Raw genomic sequence first — 19,921 nt, forward strand, 5'->3', positions numbered from 1 at the left:
GTCAAGTCTGAGTAACTATCCCTGTCTTTCTACTCCCAAATTTGAAATAGATTCAAAACTCATTATTTCATCAAGATTTTTTTTTGTTTGTTAAAAACATTCTAACATTGCTTTTCTTCCTTACTAGTGATAAAAAAGGAACTGTGAAACATTACCACGTGCATACCAATGCTGAAAATAAATTATACCTGGCCGAAAACTACTGCTTTGATTCCATTCCAAAGCTCATTCACTATCACCAACACAATTCAGCAGGTAACTTATTTCAGTTGTTTCTTTTATTGATACTCACATATAAATGTCAATTTTCTTGGATACCACTGATCCTCTTGTTTTGTTTTGTTTAATTCTGTTTTGGTTTTTTGAGACAGAGTTTCTCTGTGTAGCTCTGGCTGTCCTGAACTCCCTTTGTAGATCAGGCTGATCTTGAGCTCACAGAGATCAGCCTGCCTCTGCCTCCCCAAGTGCTGGGATTTAAGGCATGCACCACCACTCCTGGTTCCTCTTAATATTCTTGATTACTAGGATACCAAGAAATGACGGGGGAAATGCTATCAATATCTTTGTTGTGATTTGTAGCTCACATCTCCCAAATACAACACAATACACTCCATAAAACCAAAAGGGATGAAGCTGAATAATTTGAGTGACTTTTTACATTTGCTTTTTACATTTTATTTATTTTTAATTATGTGCATATGTGTGTCTTGTGTGTATGAGTACAGGCCAGAAGACAGCATCAGATCCCCTAGAGTTGAAGTTACAGATGGTTGAGAGCCTCCTGGTGTGGGAGCTGAGAAACAAACTCAGGTCCCCAGAAAGAGCAGTTACAGTGCTCTTAACCACTGAACCATCTGTCCAGGTCTAAAAGGATTTTTTTTTAAATAAAACTTTATTTCTATTTTTTTCCTTGCACATAAAAGCAAATTGATTATAAAATTTAAATATTAAAGAAATGTACATCATTGTATTGTAACCTCTCAGCACAGGACAGTCTGTATATGGATACTAATATTTGCTAGGTAAAAATTACATAATCATAAGCATTACATTTTACAGAGCTAAGGTCATTATCCTCATATTATTTCATTTGTTTTCTTTATTAACCCTGTCTTAGAGGACTTTCCATGCAAATATTCATGGCTTGCTTTGTTCTCTTTAGCTGCTATGTGGAATTCTATTGTAGTTTGCAGTAGCAATGGATCATGTGTGATATTTTTACATTTTAATGGATATGTTATTGCACAGCACTACAAGAGTAGCTCTGTACATTTGTTTGATTGATTCTATTGCTAGTTTCTAAGACAAAGGCTATGAGCATTCAAAAATTAGAAGTTGCAGAAGTGTATAATCCTAGTAGTAACAATTTCTTTCATATTCAGCAGGAGATACTGTTTTTCTCTTAAAATATGGCTAAAGTGATGAGTGTCTCTATTTTCTATAATAGCACCTCATGGAGGGTAATAGTATATGTTGTGTACATGTTTGTGTTTATGTGAATGTACATATGTGCATATGTGGGTAAAGGCTTGGAATATGTGGTAGGTTTTTTTTTAACTTTTTGTTGATTCTTTGTGAATTTTACATCATATGCCTCAATCCCACTCTCGTCTTTCTGTCCCTTCATATCCACTCTCCACCCTTGCCACATCCCCTCCCCACCAAAGAAACAAACAAATCAAATCATGGGAGCTGCATGTGTGTCACAATGTGTCCCATAGTATACCCTTTTGTCCACACATATTTATTTATTTGCAAATATTCTTTACATTGAGTCATTGGTCTGGTCAAAGGTTTCTGACTTCTGCTACACTAACAATACTGGATTCTCAGCAGGACTTCTCTGGGACATCCGGTTGTTGCCCTGTGTCACAGAGATAGTGCAGATTTTAGATCTGGCTCCCTCATGCCCTCCCGAGCTTCATAGATGGGGTAGATGTTGGGGTGGGCCAACTCAAAGATCTGGGTCTGGGCCCGAGTGGTGGCTGAGTTGGTCAGCCTGCAAACTCTCTGGAACCCACATCACCAGGGCAAGCTCTCCAACATTATCTCAGCTACCTCACCCAGTGCCACAGCTGGAAGCAAGGGGCTAGGTCAGCTCTCCTGTTCTTATGCCCTGAGGGCTGGCTTTCCCAATTGCTGCTGGTGGTGGAGGGCTATGTGATAGTTTGAATGGGAATGGCCCCACAGGCTCATATTTTTGAAGGCATAGTTACCAGGGAATAGCACTACTGAAAGGATTAGAAGGACTGGGAGGTATGACCTTGTTGGAGTAGGTGTGGCTTGGTTGGAGGAAGTATTAAGAACAACATCCTACTCTGTAAGCTTTGAGGAAAGCCTAGTCTCTCTGCCTTTTGTTGAGGATTTACCTTTCAGATACTGCAGGAGCACTTGCCTGCAAGTCTCCATGCTCCCCACTATAAAAATAATAGGCTAAAAACCTCTGAAATAGTAAGCAAGGCCCTAGTTATATGATTTCTTTTTCAAGAATTACCTTCGTTACCTTCGTTGCAGTGTCTACACAGTAATAAAACAGTGACTAAGAAAAGGTTAATATTGGGTGCCTTCCTCAATTATTCTCCACCTTATTTTGAGCTGGCATGTCTCATTGAACCTGGATCTCACTGATTTGGTTATATTGGCTGGCCATCAGTCTCCAGGGATCTGTTTGTCTCTGCCTTCTCAGTGCTGGAATTAAAGATGTGCCAGATTTTTACATGAGTACTGGGGATCTGAACTCATGTCTTTACACATGTGCTGCAAGTGCTTTTTTAACTATGCCATCTCCCAGGTCTGCAACAATATCCATTACTGGCAGTGGCTTGGGGAATTGCCAACAGTGAGTGAAAAGAAGCCGTGGGATCTATATCTAAGCAATGTTACTACGTCTGACTTGCTTTCAATTCCATTTTGGTCTTTGCTTATACTTCTTTCTCAAATTTCTTCAATTGTTTATCTTAAACATTAGCATCTCTTGGGAAAATTATTATATGAACAGTTATCTCTAAATGAAAAAGCATACCTTTGGGGATACACAGAGTATAAAAAAGATATTAAAAAGTTTATTTATCATTGTGTCTTCTAAATCACTTCATTAAATCTTCAGTTTGTCAGTGTATTTTGTGACTCACACAATGGTTATTAAAGCAGTAGTTTCACATATACATATTTTAGAGGAAGGTGTTAATTTCTAATTTATTTTTAATTAAAACATTCTATCACAATGACATTACATTTCTAATAGAAATCATAAGATACATAGTACTTTTAAAATAATCATAATTTCTCTTACCCAAAGGTCATATATGTGTGTATTTTACATATGTATAAATAAACATCTATTTCTATATGGATATTCATATGCTTTTGCAAAAATAAAACTTATACTATGCATGCTGGTGTTTACTTCTGCTGATTAAAGGTATGGTAATGAAAACATTTGATGAACATTTTTAAAAAGAAAACAAACACCTAAATAGGAAGGAAAGAAAAGCACATGTGTGTCATTCCAGTCATTAAAACATCCTATGCTTACAGCAATAAATATTTACTTTTTTGAGTGGTTTCTTTCAAGGTACTATAAGCATGATTATTTTAATGCAACTTTACCATTGCTTTATGTAAATGAAAATAGCTTAAGAGTTTAACATAATTTGGAAATGATTTAATTTTAAGCTTGCTTTTTATATGTAAATATATGTTGATTATTTGACTTTTTTCAAATCTCTGTGCTATTTATATGCATATGTAAATGTAGGACTGGATAAAGATAGTAACCTACGAATGAGAAAAAAAAATTATGTAAGATTTTTCATCTAGCCACTAGTCCCTATGGGATTTCACAGAAAATAACTAGCTTTTTTAGCTTTTGTTTTGCATTAAGTGAATTTATTGATTCAAGCCACCGAACACAAAGGGAGGATGAACACACGCACAGCACCCCTGGCCCCACATTTTCAGCTTATTGGGAGAGTGTGGAGTGATTCTAGGGAACCTGGTGTGATGATAATGTGACAATCTGCTTCTGATTCCATTGCAGGCATGATCACACGGCTCCGCCACCCAGTGTCAACCAAGGCCAACAAGGTCCCGTCGTCCGTGGCTCTGGGAAGTGGTATGAACACACCCTTGGGCTCTGAAACTCCATTTCCCACCATTTGGGGTTCAAATAGATGTGACTGTCTAACTGACATGTGATGGATGGCAGGAAGGAAGTCCCTGTTCAGACTGCACCAGAGAGAAATTTAGTCTAATTTATTTGTCTTTTAAACCATCCATCCACACTCAACTCTGTAACCTCCCCAGCTTTAACAAAACAACTTAATTCCTACCAGACATTGCAATTTGCCTCTTGCATCCCTTGCCCGTTCTTTGTTTTGCCTGGGTTCTATGCCTATTTAGAGCCAGGTCTCAATTCTGTATCTTTAAGGTAATAACATTCACCTTGATCACAGTTTAATTTGTTTTATACAAAAAAAATCTAACAGTGTTTTACCAACTTAAGAGCAGTAAGCACATTTTGACATTAATTCTCTTCAAGACACAGAGGGCAAAAAGTATTTCATTTTGTCTCTTTGTGTCAAGAAGTACAGCTGCTTTGACAGCAGCATTTCCCTGCGCCTTTTTAAATTTATTAACTTAAAATGATGTTTTATTGTTCTTCATTTTGTGAATACACAAATATCACTGCAGAAGAAATCACTTTGGAAGTTGTTGCCACAGCTTGTAAGGTGCTCGGCTTGCTTTGTTAGGAATTTGGGAGCTGAAAAGAGAAGAGATTACCTTGTTGAAGGAGCTGGGAAGTGGCCAGTTTGGAGTGGTCCAGCTGGGCAAGTGGAAGGGACGCTATGATGTGGCTGTAAAGATGATCAAGGAAGGCTCCATGTCAGAAGATGAATTCTTTCAGGAGGCCCAGACCATGATGTAAGTTTCTCCTCAGGAATGGTACTGTCGAATCTTCATAGAAGAACATTAACATTAGCAGTCCCTGTCTCTAACATTTACAAAGCCTGGCATATGTTGTAGATATAAATGTTTACAAGTTCTGTTTTGGCCTAACAAGCTGTTACGTAAAAATCAATATTATGCTCTTAATTTAACACGTAGACCTGCACAATACCTCAAATGCCCATGTTTGAATTTAGAATATTTCTGCCTCTATTGAGAAAGCAGCCCTTTGCCTCTGTGCCTTTAGACTCTCTCCCCTTGATCTTTCTCCTGCTCATACCTTTGTCCTGTGCTATAAAGGGCCTTAGTATTTACCTGTAGATACAGCACCCAATATATTCTGATCCCCTTCATATCTCCCATAAACAACTATGTATTATCCAGTGGTATTGGTTAGGAGTAACATGACTCACCCTTGAAGGAACAGACTCAAGTATGGTCTTTAGGAATCCTGGAGTGGGCAAGCCCTTTATCCTTACAAACAGTTCTTTTAAAAAGTTATTATTATTATTATTATTATTTATTCACTTTGTATCCTCCCTCTTCTCCCTGTCTCACCCTCGCTCCGTCTTTCTCCCCTATGTTCCTCCCATAGTCCACTGATAGGGGAGGTCCTCCTCCCCTATTATCTGACCCTAGCCTTTCAGGTATTATCAGGACTGTCTGAATCCTCTTTCTCTGTGGCCTAGTTTAGGCCACCTCATTAGGGGGAGGTGATCAAAGAGCCGGCCATTGAGCTCATGTCAGAGACAGTCCCTGCTCTCCTTACTAGGGAACCCACATGGAGACTGAACTGCCCATGGGCTACATCTGAGCAGGGGGTCTACATTCTCCCTATACATGGTCGTTGGTTGATTCATCAGACTCTACAGGAAAAACAGGAACCCCTGAGCCCAGATATTTTTTACTTTATTGGTCTCCTTGTGGTGGCCTGTCCCTTCCAGGTTTTTCTGACTCCCCCTGCTTCCATAGGATTCCCTGCACTCTGCCCAAAGTTTGGCTATGAGTCTCAGCATCTGCTTTGATACCTCAATCATTAGAGTCTTTCAGAGGCCCTCTGTGGTATGATCCTGTCCTGTTCCCTGTCTTCTCCTGCTTCCAATGTCTATCCTTCTGAATCCTTCCAACATTTGTCCTTTTGAAGGAGGATTGAGCTTCTTCCCTAAGGTCTTCCTTGCTGTTTAGCTTCTTTAGGAGTAAAGATTTTAGCACGTTTATCCTATATTATGTGGCTAATATCCACTTATGAATGAGTATATGCCATGTGTCTTTCTGCTTCTGGGTTATCTCACTCAAGATGATCTTTCCTAGTTCCCACCATTTGCCTGCAAATTTCATGATTTCTTGTTTTTAATAGCTGAGTAGGTGGAAAAAGAAAGACCTGGAGGGGATAGAAGCTCCAAAAGGAGGCCAACAGAGCCATAAAAAATGAGCCCTAGGGGCCCTGAAGAGAATGACCCAAGGACAATTCATGGAGAAGACCTAAGACCCTGGTTCAGATGTAGCCCATAGACTCAGTCTCCAACTGGGGTCCCTAGTAAGGGGAGCAGGGGGCTTTCTCTGGCATGAACTCAGTGGCAGGCTCACTTATCAACTCACCCTGGGAGGCATAGTCTTGCCAGTCTACAGAGAAAGACAATGCAACCAGTCCTGATGAGACCTAATAGGCTAGGGTCAAATATTAGGGGAGGAGGACCTCCCCTATCAGTGGACTAGGGGAGTGACATAGAGGTACAAGAGGGAGGGAGGGGGGTACTGGGAGAAGATGAGGGAGAGGCCAACAGCTGGAATACAAATTGAATAAATGGTAATAAATGATAATAATAAAAAAGAAAGAAAAGCTGTGGTTGGTGATACATGCTTGCAATCTCAGAACTGAGGATGTGAAGGTAGGTGGACCTCTGGAGTTAACTGTCCAGATGACCTTGTCTAATTGAGGAATCTAAGGTCTCAATGAATGACCCTGTCTCAAAAACCAAGATAGATTGCTCCTTAGGAGTGACAACCAAGGTTGACTTCTCTCTATCTCCCCTCTCACATACAAATTACTTGAAATTTGAAAGTCCTTTTATTTCTATGATAAGGACCACTACCAAAAACAACTTAAAGAGTAAAGTGTTTATTTGGCTTGCATATCCACATCTATTGAAAGAACTATTTGACATTTTACTAAGACATCTTTACAGACAAACACTCCAGTGTCCATTTTCTTGGTAATTCCTTTTAAACATCGAAGAAGACAGGGAAGTTCCAGCGATAACTTCTACTATAACTGAAGAAATGTTCAGAAATAGAGATGCTCTATGAATGCAAGACTTTGGCCAGGTCTGTCTTAATGGACTGATCACTGTGCATTAGCAAGGACCTCCAGTACTTGCATTAATGCCCTATTTTCACGATTGCAAAATAATAATTTTTTGTTTGGTTTGTGGTTTTGAGACAGTCTTACTTTGTAGCCCAGGATGTCCTGAAAGATACTGTGAAACCCAACTTAGCCTTAAAATCACAGCAAGTCCCCTGTCTCATCCTTTGAGATGCAGGGAATACAGGCATGAGCTATCACATGTAACTCAAATTAAGTTGTAAAAGCGTATTTTTTTCCGATTCTCAGTTTTCCCCAGAACTTGCAAACTATGCAGCTGGTTCTGTACTTGATAATTAGACTGTATATAAAACTACAGAAATCCCCTTGGTGTCCTCCTTTCACAGACCATAAAATTCTTTAAAAAAAATGGTATAGCTGGTGTCTCCTGAATTAAAGCGTATTCTGTCCTTAAAGAGTTCTATGAATAATCTATAAGGTTGATCCGGGCTCTAGGGAGGAGAGACAGCAGCATCCCTATGGCTCATTGCCCAGTCAGCCTATGCTGCTTGGCAAGCTTCAGGCCAGTGGAAGACACCTTTTCAGAGGAGGCTGATGCTTTTTTGAGGATGACACCTGTGGCCTCCACACACAAACATATATGCATGTGCATATGCATGAGTGTGTGCCTACACAAACACACACACACACACACACACACACACACACACACACGAACATTTTTTTAAAAATCAAAAAATGGAGTGAAAACAAGAGAAGACACAAAAGTAAAAGATTATGTGTAGTCCCACTTCCTCAAACAGGAACAATTTTCATGTTCTATACACCTTTCCAATTATAATGTTTTTTTTCTACACATGACATTATACTGACTCTTAGGAGAAAAGGTGAATGCCACATCTCCAAACTGAGAGTACTGCTGAGTAGCTGACAAATTTGCCAGTCTCCCATTGGAGGCAGAGCACTGCTTTCTTTTGTGCCTTCAACGATCATTGTTTCCCAAAACAAGATCCTAGGATCCCTGCTCTCTTTCTCTGTTCATGTAGAAGGAATGACACTCTGCACACACACACACACACACACACACACATACACACACACACACCACAGAGAGAGAGAGAGAGAGAGAGAGAGAGAGAGAGAGAGAGAGAAGGGGGAGGGAGAGAGAAACAGGGAGAGAGAGAGAGAGCTGTTGAACATAAACACAGTTAAAAATATTTTTAAATGAAAATGTCAGGTGATTGAGAATGACATCCGACATTGACATTGACCTCTGGCTTCTATATGTGCACTGCTCATCCTTGCTCAGGCCATTTCAAAAACAAACTTTTCAAATTGATTCTTTTGCAGGAAACTCAGCCATCCCAAGCTGGTTAAATTCTATGGCGTATGTTCAAAGAAATACCCCATCTACATAGTAACCGAGTATATAACGAATGGTTGCTTGCTTAATTACCTGAAGAGTCACGGGAAAGGACTAGAAAGCTCCCAACTCTTAGAAATGTGCTATGATGTCTGTGAAGGCATGGCCTTCTTGGAGAGCCACCAGTTCATACATCGGGATTTGGTAAGGCAAGCCATTGGAAGCGAGATGAAAGGAGAGAAGAACATAGCCCACAGTTCCCTCCTCCAGAGACAGGGCTGCTAGGAGGTCTAACAAAGAGGATGCCTTCACTTTTACTTTACACATTTGTGACTCCTGTAAGCATGCGATAGTTTTACAGCCAAAAGATCACAATCTTAGAATAACACCTTTGAAAGGAAGAGAGAGCCATTAGAGTAAAATCAGCCAAGAGGATCACCATAGCTACACGTGTTGTGGTGTGAGGAACAGATGGGAAGACTTGGGACAATTTCGTGTTTCAAAACGCCACTAAACTGAGGTTGACCTTTACTCTGAAAAGAGCTGAGTGCAAAAGCAGTGACTTGTTACGATAACTACAAATGAAAAATAAGATTAGATGGAAAGGAAAGTGTATGTTTCAGTTGGGGTGGGAGTTCGGAGTATTGTTTGGCATTCATTGGCCTTTAGCTTTAGAGACTGTTTTGTGCTGACTAGCAAGCATTCTGCACACACCAGGCCAATGCACCCAATAAGCCCCGGGTGCAGCATGCATGACTTCCAAGCATCTGTGAATGCACAGGATCTAGTGGAAGTCATTTCAGCCCTCTCCTTAGTAAGCTGAGATTTAATAAGTTCTGATGCTTGGATGAACAGCTTTATGCAAGCACATTTTCATTTTGAAAAATTGAAAATTATGAGGAAATTTTTAAAAACCCACTTCAGTTGGGGTTGTAATAGGCTGTTGTTGGGTATTTTCCAAGAATGAAACTGAGGGAGGAAAATGTTTGACTCTGATATTAGGAGATTATCGGTTGCTTTTATTACTTGGAGATTTTGCTTCCCCCCTAAGGCTGCTCGGAACTGTTTGGTGGACAGTGATCTATCTGTGAAAGTCTCAGACTTTGGAATGACGAGGTAAGCCAGACAGCTTTTCTTTGTGATGTTTCCAACCATAGCATCAATGACCTCTAACACATTATGAGGTGTAGCACTTCCATCAGTTAGGGTTGACAATTTTATTTCAAGCTGGGTAGCCAGCTTAGTTGGTACAGTGCTTGCTGAATGAGCATGAGTTTGGTCTTGGATTCCCAGCGCCCACATCCCATCTATGCACTGTAGAGTGCCCATAACTCTAGCAACCGTGGGGCAGAAATAGAAGGGCCAGGCATTCTAGTCAATCAGCAAGCTCCAGGTTGAGTGAGAGACCCTATTTCCAAAACTAAGTTGGAGTGGCTGGAGAGATAGCTCAGCAATTAAAGGACATTTGCTGCTCTTTCAGAGGACTGGGATTTGATTCCCAGCATCAATGTTAGGTGACTCACAAACTTCTTAACTCTAGCTCCAGGAGATCCAAAACCCTCATCTGGCCTCCTTGAGCAACTGCACACACACACACACACACACACACACACACACACACACACACAGACACACACACACCACAGAGAGAGAGAGAGAGAGAGAGAGAGAGAGAGAGAGAGAGAGAGAGAGAGAAGGGGGAGGGAGAGAGAAACAGGGAGAGAGAGAGAGCTGTTGAACATAAACACAGTTAAAAATATTTTTAAATGAAAATGTCAGGTGATTGAGAATGACATCCGACATTGACATTGACCTCTGGCTTCTATATGTGCACCACACATGCATAAACAACACACACATATAAATTTTGTCTATACTAATTTTTCTGGGTGAGCCATTGTGGTTTTATTTCATAGTAATTTTGTTGGTCTTTTATAAAAAAGATTCTTATTCTTAATTATGTGTATGTATGTCTGTGTAGGTATGTGCACATGAAAGCAGGTGCCTACATGGAGGTGTGAGGTGCCTGATATGGGTGCTGAGAATAAAACTCAAGCCCTCTGGAGGAGCAATGCATGCTCTTAACGGCTGAGTTATTTCTCCAACCCAGGCCTTATTCTTAAGTATAGCCAATCATACCCTTGAATATATACATTTATCTTTTGTTCCCTTCAAAGTGGAATAAATCAGACTACATGCTTTGGCACATAAATATACGCTGTGAACAGCTTTTTATTTTACCATTTTAATGGTTCATAATATTCTGTGTATTTACATATTCTTCAACATGAGTACACTGAGGTCACTTCCATTTTATAATCATGATAAATATAGACTTAGTGGACATTTATTTTTGTTTTTTTTCCATCAGATATTTTCATTATTATTTATGAGAGAAGATTAAGAATGGCTTATATAATTCAAATAATTGTATTAGTCCGTAAGAGTGGATGTGTTCAGTCACCAAACATGATGCTGGAGGAGAAAATATATCATCTTGGGAAATCTCCACAGCTTGATGCTGAAGAAAAAAATAAAAGCAAATTTCTAAAAAACAGAAATCTATTTTTGTTCAAGTCACAAACAGAAAAGATACAATCAGAAAGCACAAGCAAAAGTGCACCTCAAGTGATAGAATTACAGACATTGTTGGGGTGGGATTCTGAATGGTTGTATTTTCAGATTTTTGTGGGGGTGTTGATAGTTACCAAGCATTTTATACTCAAGTTTTGTTATTTTCAAAGTTACGTTTCCTAAATTCTTACAAATCACTAAAAACTAAGCTGTTACAATAAAAAGAAATAAAAGAACCAGATATAGTGAGGGATAGAGGAGTTCAAGATCATAGTAGGCTACATAGCTCGAGGCTAGCCTGGGCTACATGACTTTGTCTCAGGAAGAGGGAGAAATGTTGTAAGTAAAAATGGGTGTTGGGCTATATAATGCTTATTATTTGCCCTATGATTATCACAACAGTATTATTTAACCCATTATCACAATAAGACACAAACACATATTAAATTTTATAATTGGCTTATTTCCCTTGGGCTGGGCAGATATTTCACTTGCGCTGTCTCAATGACCTCACCATCCACCTTCTAACCCCCACCCAATGCCATCCTCCTTAACCATCCTCATCTGGGCCACCTTCCATCCATAATCTTATGAATACTTGTTTATATTTGGTGGGTTTTTTTCAGCCATGCTATCCTTGGAGTCGTTCCTCCCTGTCTATGTGGTTTCTTTTCCATGCTAACCCATCGTGGCATCCTCCTTTCTCCTCTTTTCCTGCCCATCTCTCCCGTGATTCTCTTGAACCCAAAGCGCAGGAACCTTAGCCATGCCTACTCCATTGTGCTCTGCCCAGGTTTTAGGCCTTAAATCAACCAATCAGGTACAATATCTCTGGCAGGTTTACACAACAAAGATAGGTTTATCCAGGCAGTAACCAGATCTTGAGGGCCAGTTAATTAATATCAAAATGCAAGCATCAGGCCAAACCCCAACAGGGAATCAAAACAAATTAGCTAGAAAACTGAAGCATTCAGCTGACTATGGATGGCAGTATGTCCTTCTACCAAGTTTGTAAGACCATCTGTCTTAATGTTGATATTTTCTCTACAGATATGTTCTTGATGACCAGTATGTCAGTTCAGTAGGAACCAAGTTTCCAGTCAAGTGGTCAGCCCCAGAGGTGTTTCACTACTTCAAATACAGCAGCAAGTCAGATGTATGGGCATTCGGTAAGGAAGTGACCACACAGCACCTGGGCCCCATTTCATAAGTTGGCTTCCACAACAGGAAACCACAAGAACAGCAACATCCATTTGAAAAAGAACCTTGAGCCTTTACAAAATTTCACACACTGTTTGAGACAAGCAAGTGGTTGAAGAGGAAAGTTTCCTTCCTGGGGTTCAGTGCTAAGAAGTCTTATACACTTTCCATAATTTACATTATGTTAGCATCCACAGACAGAGTCAAAGGATTTAGAGGCTTTTCTAGTGAAATTTTCAAATAGCTTATGTTTTTTGTTTTTTGTTTTTTTTTTTTTTTAAACAGGGTTTTGCTAGGTAATCCAGGCTGGTCTCAAACTCATGATTTTCTGCTTCTTTAGCCTCCCCAAATCTAGAATGATAGGTGTGACCAACCTCTTCTAGCCTTAAAGAGTTTTGTGAAGGAATCATTAAAATTTACATCTCAGTTTGTTTGAAACCCCAATGGTTGGAGGGCTTACTATTATAATATACCTACTATTGCATATTTTTATAGAAGTTTTATAACCATTTTATTTTCTTAAAATACTTAGATTAAAATTTACTCTCTCAAGGTAGGCATAAAAAGACACAGCTGTAATCCCAAAGGCAGGAAGATCATGAGTTCTAGGCCAGGCTGAGGAACTCAACAAAACCTATCTCAGAACAATACAAGGTTGACTAATTGAGTTAGCAGTTTAGCTCAGAGGCAAAACCATGGATTTGATCCCCAGCACTGCAAAAACAACCAGACAAGCAAACCAAAATCAAAAGAAGAGAAACCAAATTAAGTACAGATGATTGTGAAAAGGGAAAACAAATTCTTAGGTTATGATTCTATTGTCAGAGTTTGGATTTTTTAAAAATATATTAACAATATCATGACTATTTTCAGCAACTCTCTGATGGGTCCAGGATAAGTAAACCAAGTTATTAACAAGCAACAAAATATATTAAGTGTGACAAAGAAATATTCCTTGCTTGTCTTAGTCTTTAAGTGCAATTTCATTTACCACTTAACACACTCAAGATTACTTGGTAGAAGGAAATTTTAGTTAGAAATATATTTTTTTGTCTCCAATAATTATTAAAAATAAATATTCGCTTTTGGAAACCATAAGGAAAATCAAATGAGCACACAAAAAGGAAAAGCCAAACAGATACTGTTTTTGTGTTAAGTTTGGCCCTTGCTGTGAAAACTAGTTTCATATCTATGTATGAACTAGTATGTCTGCTGAATATTATCTTTGAAATCTGTACCCTCATTCAATATTTACAACTTTTTTAAACCAAAGACTGCATTACTCAACCTGATTAGCCACCTAATAAAACAAAACCTAGTTGCAGATGTTTTTTGGCTGTTTACAAACAGTAAATTTATTCTTAAGTAATTTACTCCCGGTATAGATATTCAGAATAAATCAGAGCCTTTGAAAGCCCCTCTCAAAGAAGACCCTCCCTCCCATAGTGATACTAGCCTTGGAATTCCTGTGCAGCCTTTTGAAGATGAAGACTCACTCTTTTGGTAAAGTTGCTTAGAATATGTGTTTAAAGGAATATGTACCACAACATGGAAGACAGCTTTATCAATAGTATTTTATGCCTGGCAAGATGTCACACTCCTGTAATCCCAGGACTCAGGGGGACAGAGGCAGGCAAGTGTCTGTGAGTTCAAGGTCAGCCTGCCTATAAAGCAAGTCCAGGAGAGCCAACGTTATACAGAAAAATCTTGTCTCGAAAACAACAACAATAATAACAATAATTTCATAAAATCTATAGTCTGCAAGTCTAAGTTTCAAGTTTGAGACAGTTGTCTTCCTTTCTGTATATGTTGGCTGTCCACAATTTTGAACCTGTCTGATTGCTTAAAGGAGCAGTTCTCAACCTGCGAGTCACACCCCTTTGGGTGGTCAAATGACACTTTCACAGAGATAACCTAAGACCATTGGAAAATACAGATATTTTCATTACAATACATAACAACAGCAAAATTACAGTTATGAACTAACAGTGAAAAAATTTTGTGGCCTGAGGGTCATCACAACATGAAGAATTGTATTAAAGGGTCATAGCATTAGGAAAGTTGGGAACCACCGATTTAAAGTCTTTGTCCTTGGAGAAAATGGCACTATTCAGGTAACATTTTCAATGCCCTAGCGCTCTTTCAAAAGTGCTGTGTGTTTATCCTACTTAATCCTCACAGCAACTCTAGAAGGTGCTGTTTGGTAAGAGAGCTGAGCCTAATAGGTGTTAAGGAATTGACCTGTCCTGCAAGTGGGAGAACTCACTTTTCAAAGGCCACATCTGAGTGACCCCAAATGTCACTCTCTTGATCAACACAAACACCCCAACTGAGTGCCTTATCTCAGAATCTGCAATGTCTTCTATGAGCTACAGGACTGTGAACATTCTGGAAATGAATAGATAAGCCAGGAGTTCAAGTTCCCAATGACTATAGTTTCCATCAGATTAACAAAACTGTACCTAACTCATGAAAGATGACCGCAAACTAACTGCAACCACAGATGGTGGTGCAGGCATCCATTGTTTTATCTTTACATTTCTACCAGAAGGCAATTTAGCTATGTGATGAACTTGCACACAGCTGCAAAAGCAGAGAGAAAGAAAAAGCAAGGACTTCAACACTCATTAAGTGTTGAGATGGTAGCTTACTACACAGTTTGTTGTCAGTGTGAAGCTGCATGAGAGCCCAAGAGACTCCCGAAAGCAGCCCATGGATCCTGGCCCCAAGTGGCTCCCACTGCTATTGCCATTCATTGGTTTTCTAACAAGCACAGAGGGGTCCGAAGAAATGCAGGTACTCTTGACTGTAGAAGTGATAACCCAAGCCCAACTTCTATCCTCTCCCCATTTCAGTAGGCCTTGTTTCCCAAAATCCCTTGTTCCAGCTCATGGCCTTCTGGTCCTGTGATGTAAAGTTTCTTCCACGAGCCCTGGGCACTCTGACACTTGCTCTCTTTCTATTCTGTCTGCTGGCTGACCCCGGATGCACTACAGGGATCCTGATGTGGGAGGTGTTTAGTCTGGGGAAGCAGCCTTATGACTTGTACGATAACTCCGAGGTGGTTGTGAAGGTCTCCCAGGGCCACAGACTCTACCGGCCCCAACTGGCATCAGACACCGTCTACCAAGTCATGTACAGCTGCTGGCATGAGGCAAGTACAACCCCTGAGCAGGCTGGAAAGTGCGGGGATTGTGGACGGGGCCAGGGGACCCCGGAGAGCTTCAGCAGGGATGAAAGAAAGTACCTGCTACAGAGAAATTGAAAATGGTCCTGGGTCATGTTTGCTTGTAATGTAAAAGAAAAAAAAGGACAATCAAGGCTGGTGTTGACAATATGCTGAACAGCTTAAAGCACTGTAAGAATTTTATGAATATTAACTCATCAGAAAACAAGGAGGTTAAGTGACTTAGCTAAAGCCACACAGTTATTAAAGAGGCAGGTTGGCTGGTGCCAGTGTCCTCACTCTTTTTTTTTTTTTTTTTTTTTTTTTTTTTTTTTTTTTTTTTAGTTATTTTTAATTTTAACGGCTTTTGTTTGTTTGGTTTGGTTTTTCAAGAGAAGTTTTCTCTGTGTAGCCCTAGCTGTCCTGGAACTTGCTCTGTAGACCAGGCTGGCTTCGAACTCAGAGATTTGCCTGCCCTTGCCTAACTGTTGGGCTTAAAGTTGTGTGCCACCAGCACCCAGCTATCTTTTTTCTTTTTTGAGATTATAATATTTTTCCTTGCCTTTTCTCCCTCCAAATCTTCTCATATACCCTCGATTTCCTTCAAATTTATGTCCTCTTCTTTCATTTATTGTCATTATAAGCATATATGTATATGTTATATATAGTTCTAAATATAACATGTTCTGTCATGTAGTGTTACTTGTACATTACATGTACTTTTAAGGGATGACCTTTGTCACTTGACAACCAATCTGTGTGCTCTTCTCTAAAGAGGAACACTCCCTTGCTCCCAGAATTCTTCATTTGCCTGTAGTTCGTTGTGTAGGGTTGAGGCCTCTTTTTTTTTGTTTGTTTGTTTTTAACTTTTTGAGACAGGGTTTTTCTGTGTAGCCTTGACTGTCTTGGAACTCAATTTGTAGACCAGGCTGGCCTTGAACTCACGGAGATCTGCATGACTCTTTCCTCCCTGAGTTCTGGGATTAAAAGTGTGTGCCACCATGCCTGGCTGAGGCCTCATTCTTAACAGAACTATGAAATCTCTTCTCCACTCAAAAATGTATGACAGAAACATGCAATTTCATATAGAGTTCACAAAAGGAGTCCCCCTCCTCCTCCTCCTCCTCCTCCTCCTCCTCCTCCTCCTCCTCCTCCTCCTCCTCTTCTTCTTCTTCTTCTTCTTCTTCTTCTTCTTCTTCTTCTTCTTCTTCTTCTTCCCTTCCTCTACCTACCTATCCCCCAAACACCAAGTAATAGCATGACCTATGGGTAGAAGATGAAGGTGGCACATAAAGCAGATGTGGGCCTAAAATGGAGGAAATTCTGTCACAAACATCTTTGATATTTAAACAACTAATTGGTGATGTTGGCTCTGAGGTTCCACTACTATATTGTTTTTGGTCATTTTAATTTTTTAAATCAGGGACTCATGTAGCTCAGGCTGGCCTGAAACATGCTGTATAGCCTAGGATGACTTTAAGTATCTAATTCTCCTGCCTTTTCCTTCCAAGTCCTCAGGTTACAGATGTTAAGCCATCACACCTAATCAGTGTGGCACTGGGAACTGAAGCCAGGGTTTCCTGCATTCTAGACAAGCACTTTACCAACTGTATCACATCCATCCCCTCTATTGTTCTTTTAAATTATGACTTTCATCATTTAACACATTGGAGTTTTCTTTTATTTAGCTTCCAGAAAAGCGCCCCACATTTCAGCAGCTCCTATCTGCCATTGAACCACTTCGGGAACAAGATAAGCCATGAAGAGAAATTTCAGAATGGTGATGGGAATAAATACAAATATTGGTCAACAATCTCATTGTTTTTAAGGGATGTAGAAAGACACAATGTAATTTAGCTAGTTCTTAATAATGTTCTATTTGTTGTTTATCTGTTATATTATCTACAAAAAAAGCAAGGTAGAAAACAAAGACAATTCTTTGAAATGTAGGACAAATTGGTAATTTTGTTTGTGCTGCTTTTAATGTCTTACTTCCCACTCTATGTTTGAAGTTCGTTTTTAGATTTCAATTTACAAAGGGTGTGTACTATGTGTGAAGATGGAGAAGAACTGAAAAGATGAGTTGTTGGGAATCCACTTTTTTCTGTTGCCATTAGTGTGATAATTAAATATCCTTTCAAGAATAGAAATGTGTAGGTTTGCCTCCATGTGGGAAATGTCTCAGATATTTGAATTCTTCGTGTCCAGTTTGTGGCACTGTTTGGGGGAGATTTAGGAGGTGTGGCCTGGATGGAGGAAATAAGTCAGTGGGGACAGGCTTTGAGAGCTTAAGGCCTTGCCCTACTTGTAGTTTGTTGTCTCTGCTTTGTGCTTGTAGTTCAAGATATGAGCTTTCAGAAGTTGAAGGGGTAGCTTGGTGGTTAAGAGCGAGCGCTAGTTCTTCCAGAGGGCCCACGTTCAATTCCCATCACCCACACAGTGGCTTACAGCTATCAATAAATCCAGTTCTAGGGTATCTGATGTCCTCTTCTGATCTTTGTAGGCACTTTATAGACACATTCATACAGGTACACATGTAGCACACCGACTTATATGCAGGCCAAAAAAAAATATGATGTAAGCTCTCAGCATCCTGCTCTATCTGGAATGCCTGCATGCTGCCTCTGCCTTCCCATTTTGAACTCTGACCCTCTGGAACTGTAAGCCAAAATAAAGTCTTCCTTCTAAAAGCTGCCTTGGTCATAGTCTTTTATCACATAACAGAAAAACAACTAATACAATGTATAAATGATCTCAAAGTTTTACATGTGTGAGAACCAAATGGAGAAAACAGATTCCTAAGAACCAACTTAGAAATTTTGATGAAGCAGGTCTGTGTGCATCCCATGAGTTGGCATTTTACTTAAGCTCTCATGCATGAGGAATTGCCCTAGAGTACCTCCTTATGTGTCAGGGCACTAATACATGGTCCATAACTCTATCTGAATGGTACAGTTTCTGCTCCATCTCCAGAATGATACAATGGCACTTCATGTGTCATCATGCACTGTGATATAAAATAATAATATTGAACAATGTGTTGAATGATCATATTGAATAACGTGTTCCATGTTTCACACAGAGCACAATTTATTGTAAAAGATGCTCAGGTGGAAATTAATACCTTTTTCCTTCACATTAACCTTCACCATTATCAATCACCATTCAATGAGACTGTGGTCTTACTAGAATTAAGACAATCTTACTTTATAATGATGTCAAATATTTAAGTTAGAGGCTTTAGGGCTTTTGACTCACTTCAAAAATAGTTGAAGTTACTACTTCTACCTTATATCTTAACATAGATACAAAATAGTATTTTAAGTTTTTTTTTAATAATTTTTATTTTATGTGTATGTATGTGTATCATATGAGTGCAGTATCCATGGAGGCCAGAAAAGGGAGTAAAATCATCTGAAACTACAGTTAGATATGATTGTGAGCCACCATATGGGTGCTGCAAATCATATGTGGTCCGCTAGATAAGCAGCCAGCACTCTTTTTTTTTCTAGTTTATTTTTATTTTTTATATTAATTACAGTTTGTTCACTTTGTATCCCAGCTGTAGCCCCCTCCCTCATTCCTACTTAATCCCACTCTCCCTCCCTCATCTCCCATGCCACTTCCCAATTCCACTGATGGGGGAGGTCTTCCTCCCCTTCCATCTGACCCTAGCTTATCAGATCTCATGAGGACTGGATGCATTGTCTTCCTCTGTGGCCTGGCAAGGCTACTTCCCACTCTGGGGGAGGTGATCAACCAGCACTCTTAAGCACTGATATTCTTCCTTTTACTCACATTGCCCATTTCTTTACCTACCAGCAAACACAAATGTCCCCTTGCTTATTTGTTTCTTGACATTTACTTAATGATTTTGTTATTTTAGCAAAGAATTGATAGGATAATGGTATTCTATTTTTAACAGAGGTATACAAATTTCCATGCATAATGAATGAATAATGAAATGTTATTTTAAAAATAATTACTAAGACATCTAGACATTCGTTCCTTTATTTACTGTTTTCTGGGTTCCAAGTTTGTTCCTACTCAAGGGGAAACAAAAGGATCAAGTAGCAAAATCCTTTTGAACAAATTTTTTTAAGGATTTAATTTTTTTTATTTTTTAACTTTTATTAATTACACTTTACTCACTTTGTATTCCCCCATAAACCCCTCCCTCCTCCCCTCCCAATCCCACTTTCCCTCCCCCTTCTTCACACATGCCCTTCCCCAAGTCCACTGATAGGGGAGGTCCTCCTCTCCTTCCTTCTTATCTTAACCTATCAGATCTCATCAGGAGTGGCTGCATTGTCTTCCTCTGTGGCCTGGTAAGGCTGCTCCCCCCTCA

The 19,921-nt window shown here is 39.5% G+C and overlaps 1 protein-coding gene across 1 annotated transcript in view; it reads left to right on the forward strand.

Moving 5' to 3' along the window:
- The window catches only part of Bmx (BMX non-receptor tyrosine kinase), a 64,289-nt gene extending 46,040 nt beyond the window's left edge, over window positions 1–18,249 (forward strand). Inside the window, exons 13-20 of the mRNA XM_060374877.1 lie at window positions 128–255; window positions 4,040–4,114; window positions 4,752–4,923; window positions 8,621–8,837; window positions 9,685–9,749; window positions 12,258–12,376; window positions 15,404–15,561; window positions 17,262–18,249. Of these exons, the coding sequence (XP_060230860.1) occupies window positions 128–255; window positions 4,040–4,114; window positions 4,752–4,923; window positions 8,621–8,837; window positions 9,685–9,749; window positions 12,258–12,376; window positions 15,404–15,561; window positions 17,262–17,336 (1,009 nt within the window). The 3' untranslated portion in view covers window positions 17,337–18,249. The remainder of the gene's footprint in view (window positions 1–127; window positions 256–4,039; window positions 4,115–4,751; window positions 4,924–8,620; window positions 8,838–9,684; window positions 9,750–12,257; window positions 12,377–15,403; window positions 15,562–17,261) is intronic.
- Window positions 18,250–19,921: the final 1,672 nt, after the last annotated feature.

This window comes from Meriones unguiculatus, chromosome X (genome assembly GCF_030254825.1).
Source record: "Meriones unguiculatus strain TT.TT164.6M chromosome X, Bangor_MerUng_6.1, whole genome shotgun sequence".
Taxonomy (NCBI): Eukaryota; Metazoa; Chordata; class Mammalia; order Rodentia; family Muridae; genus Meriones; species Meriones unguiculatus.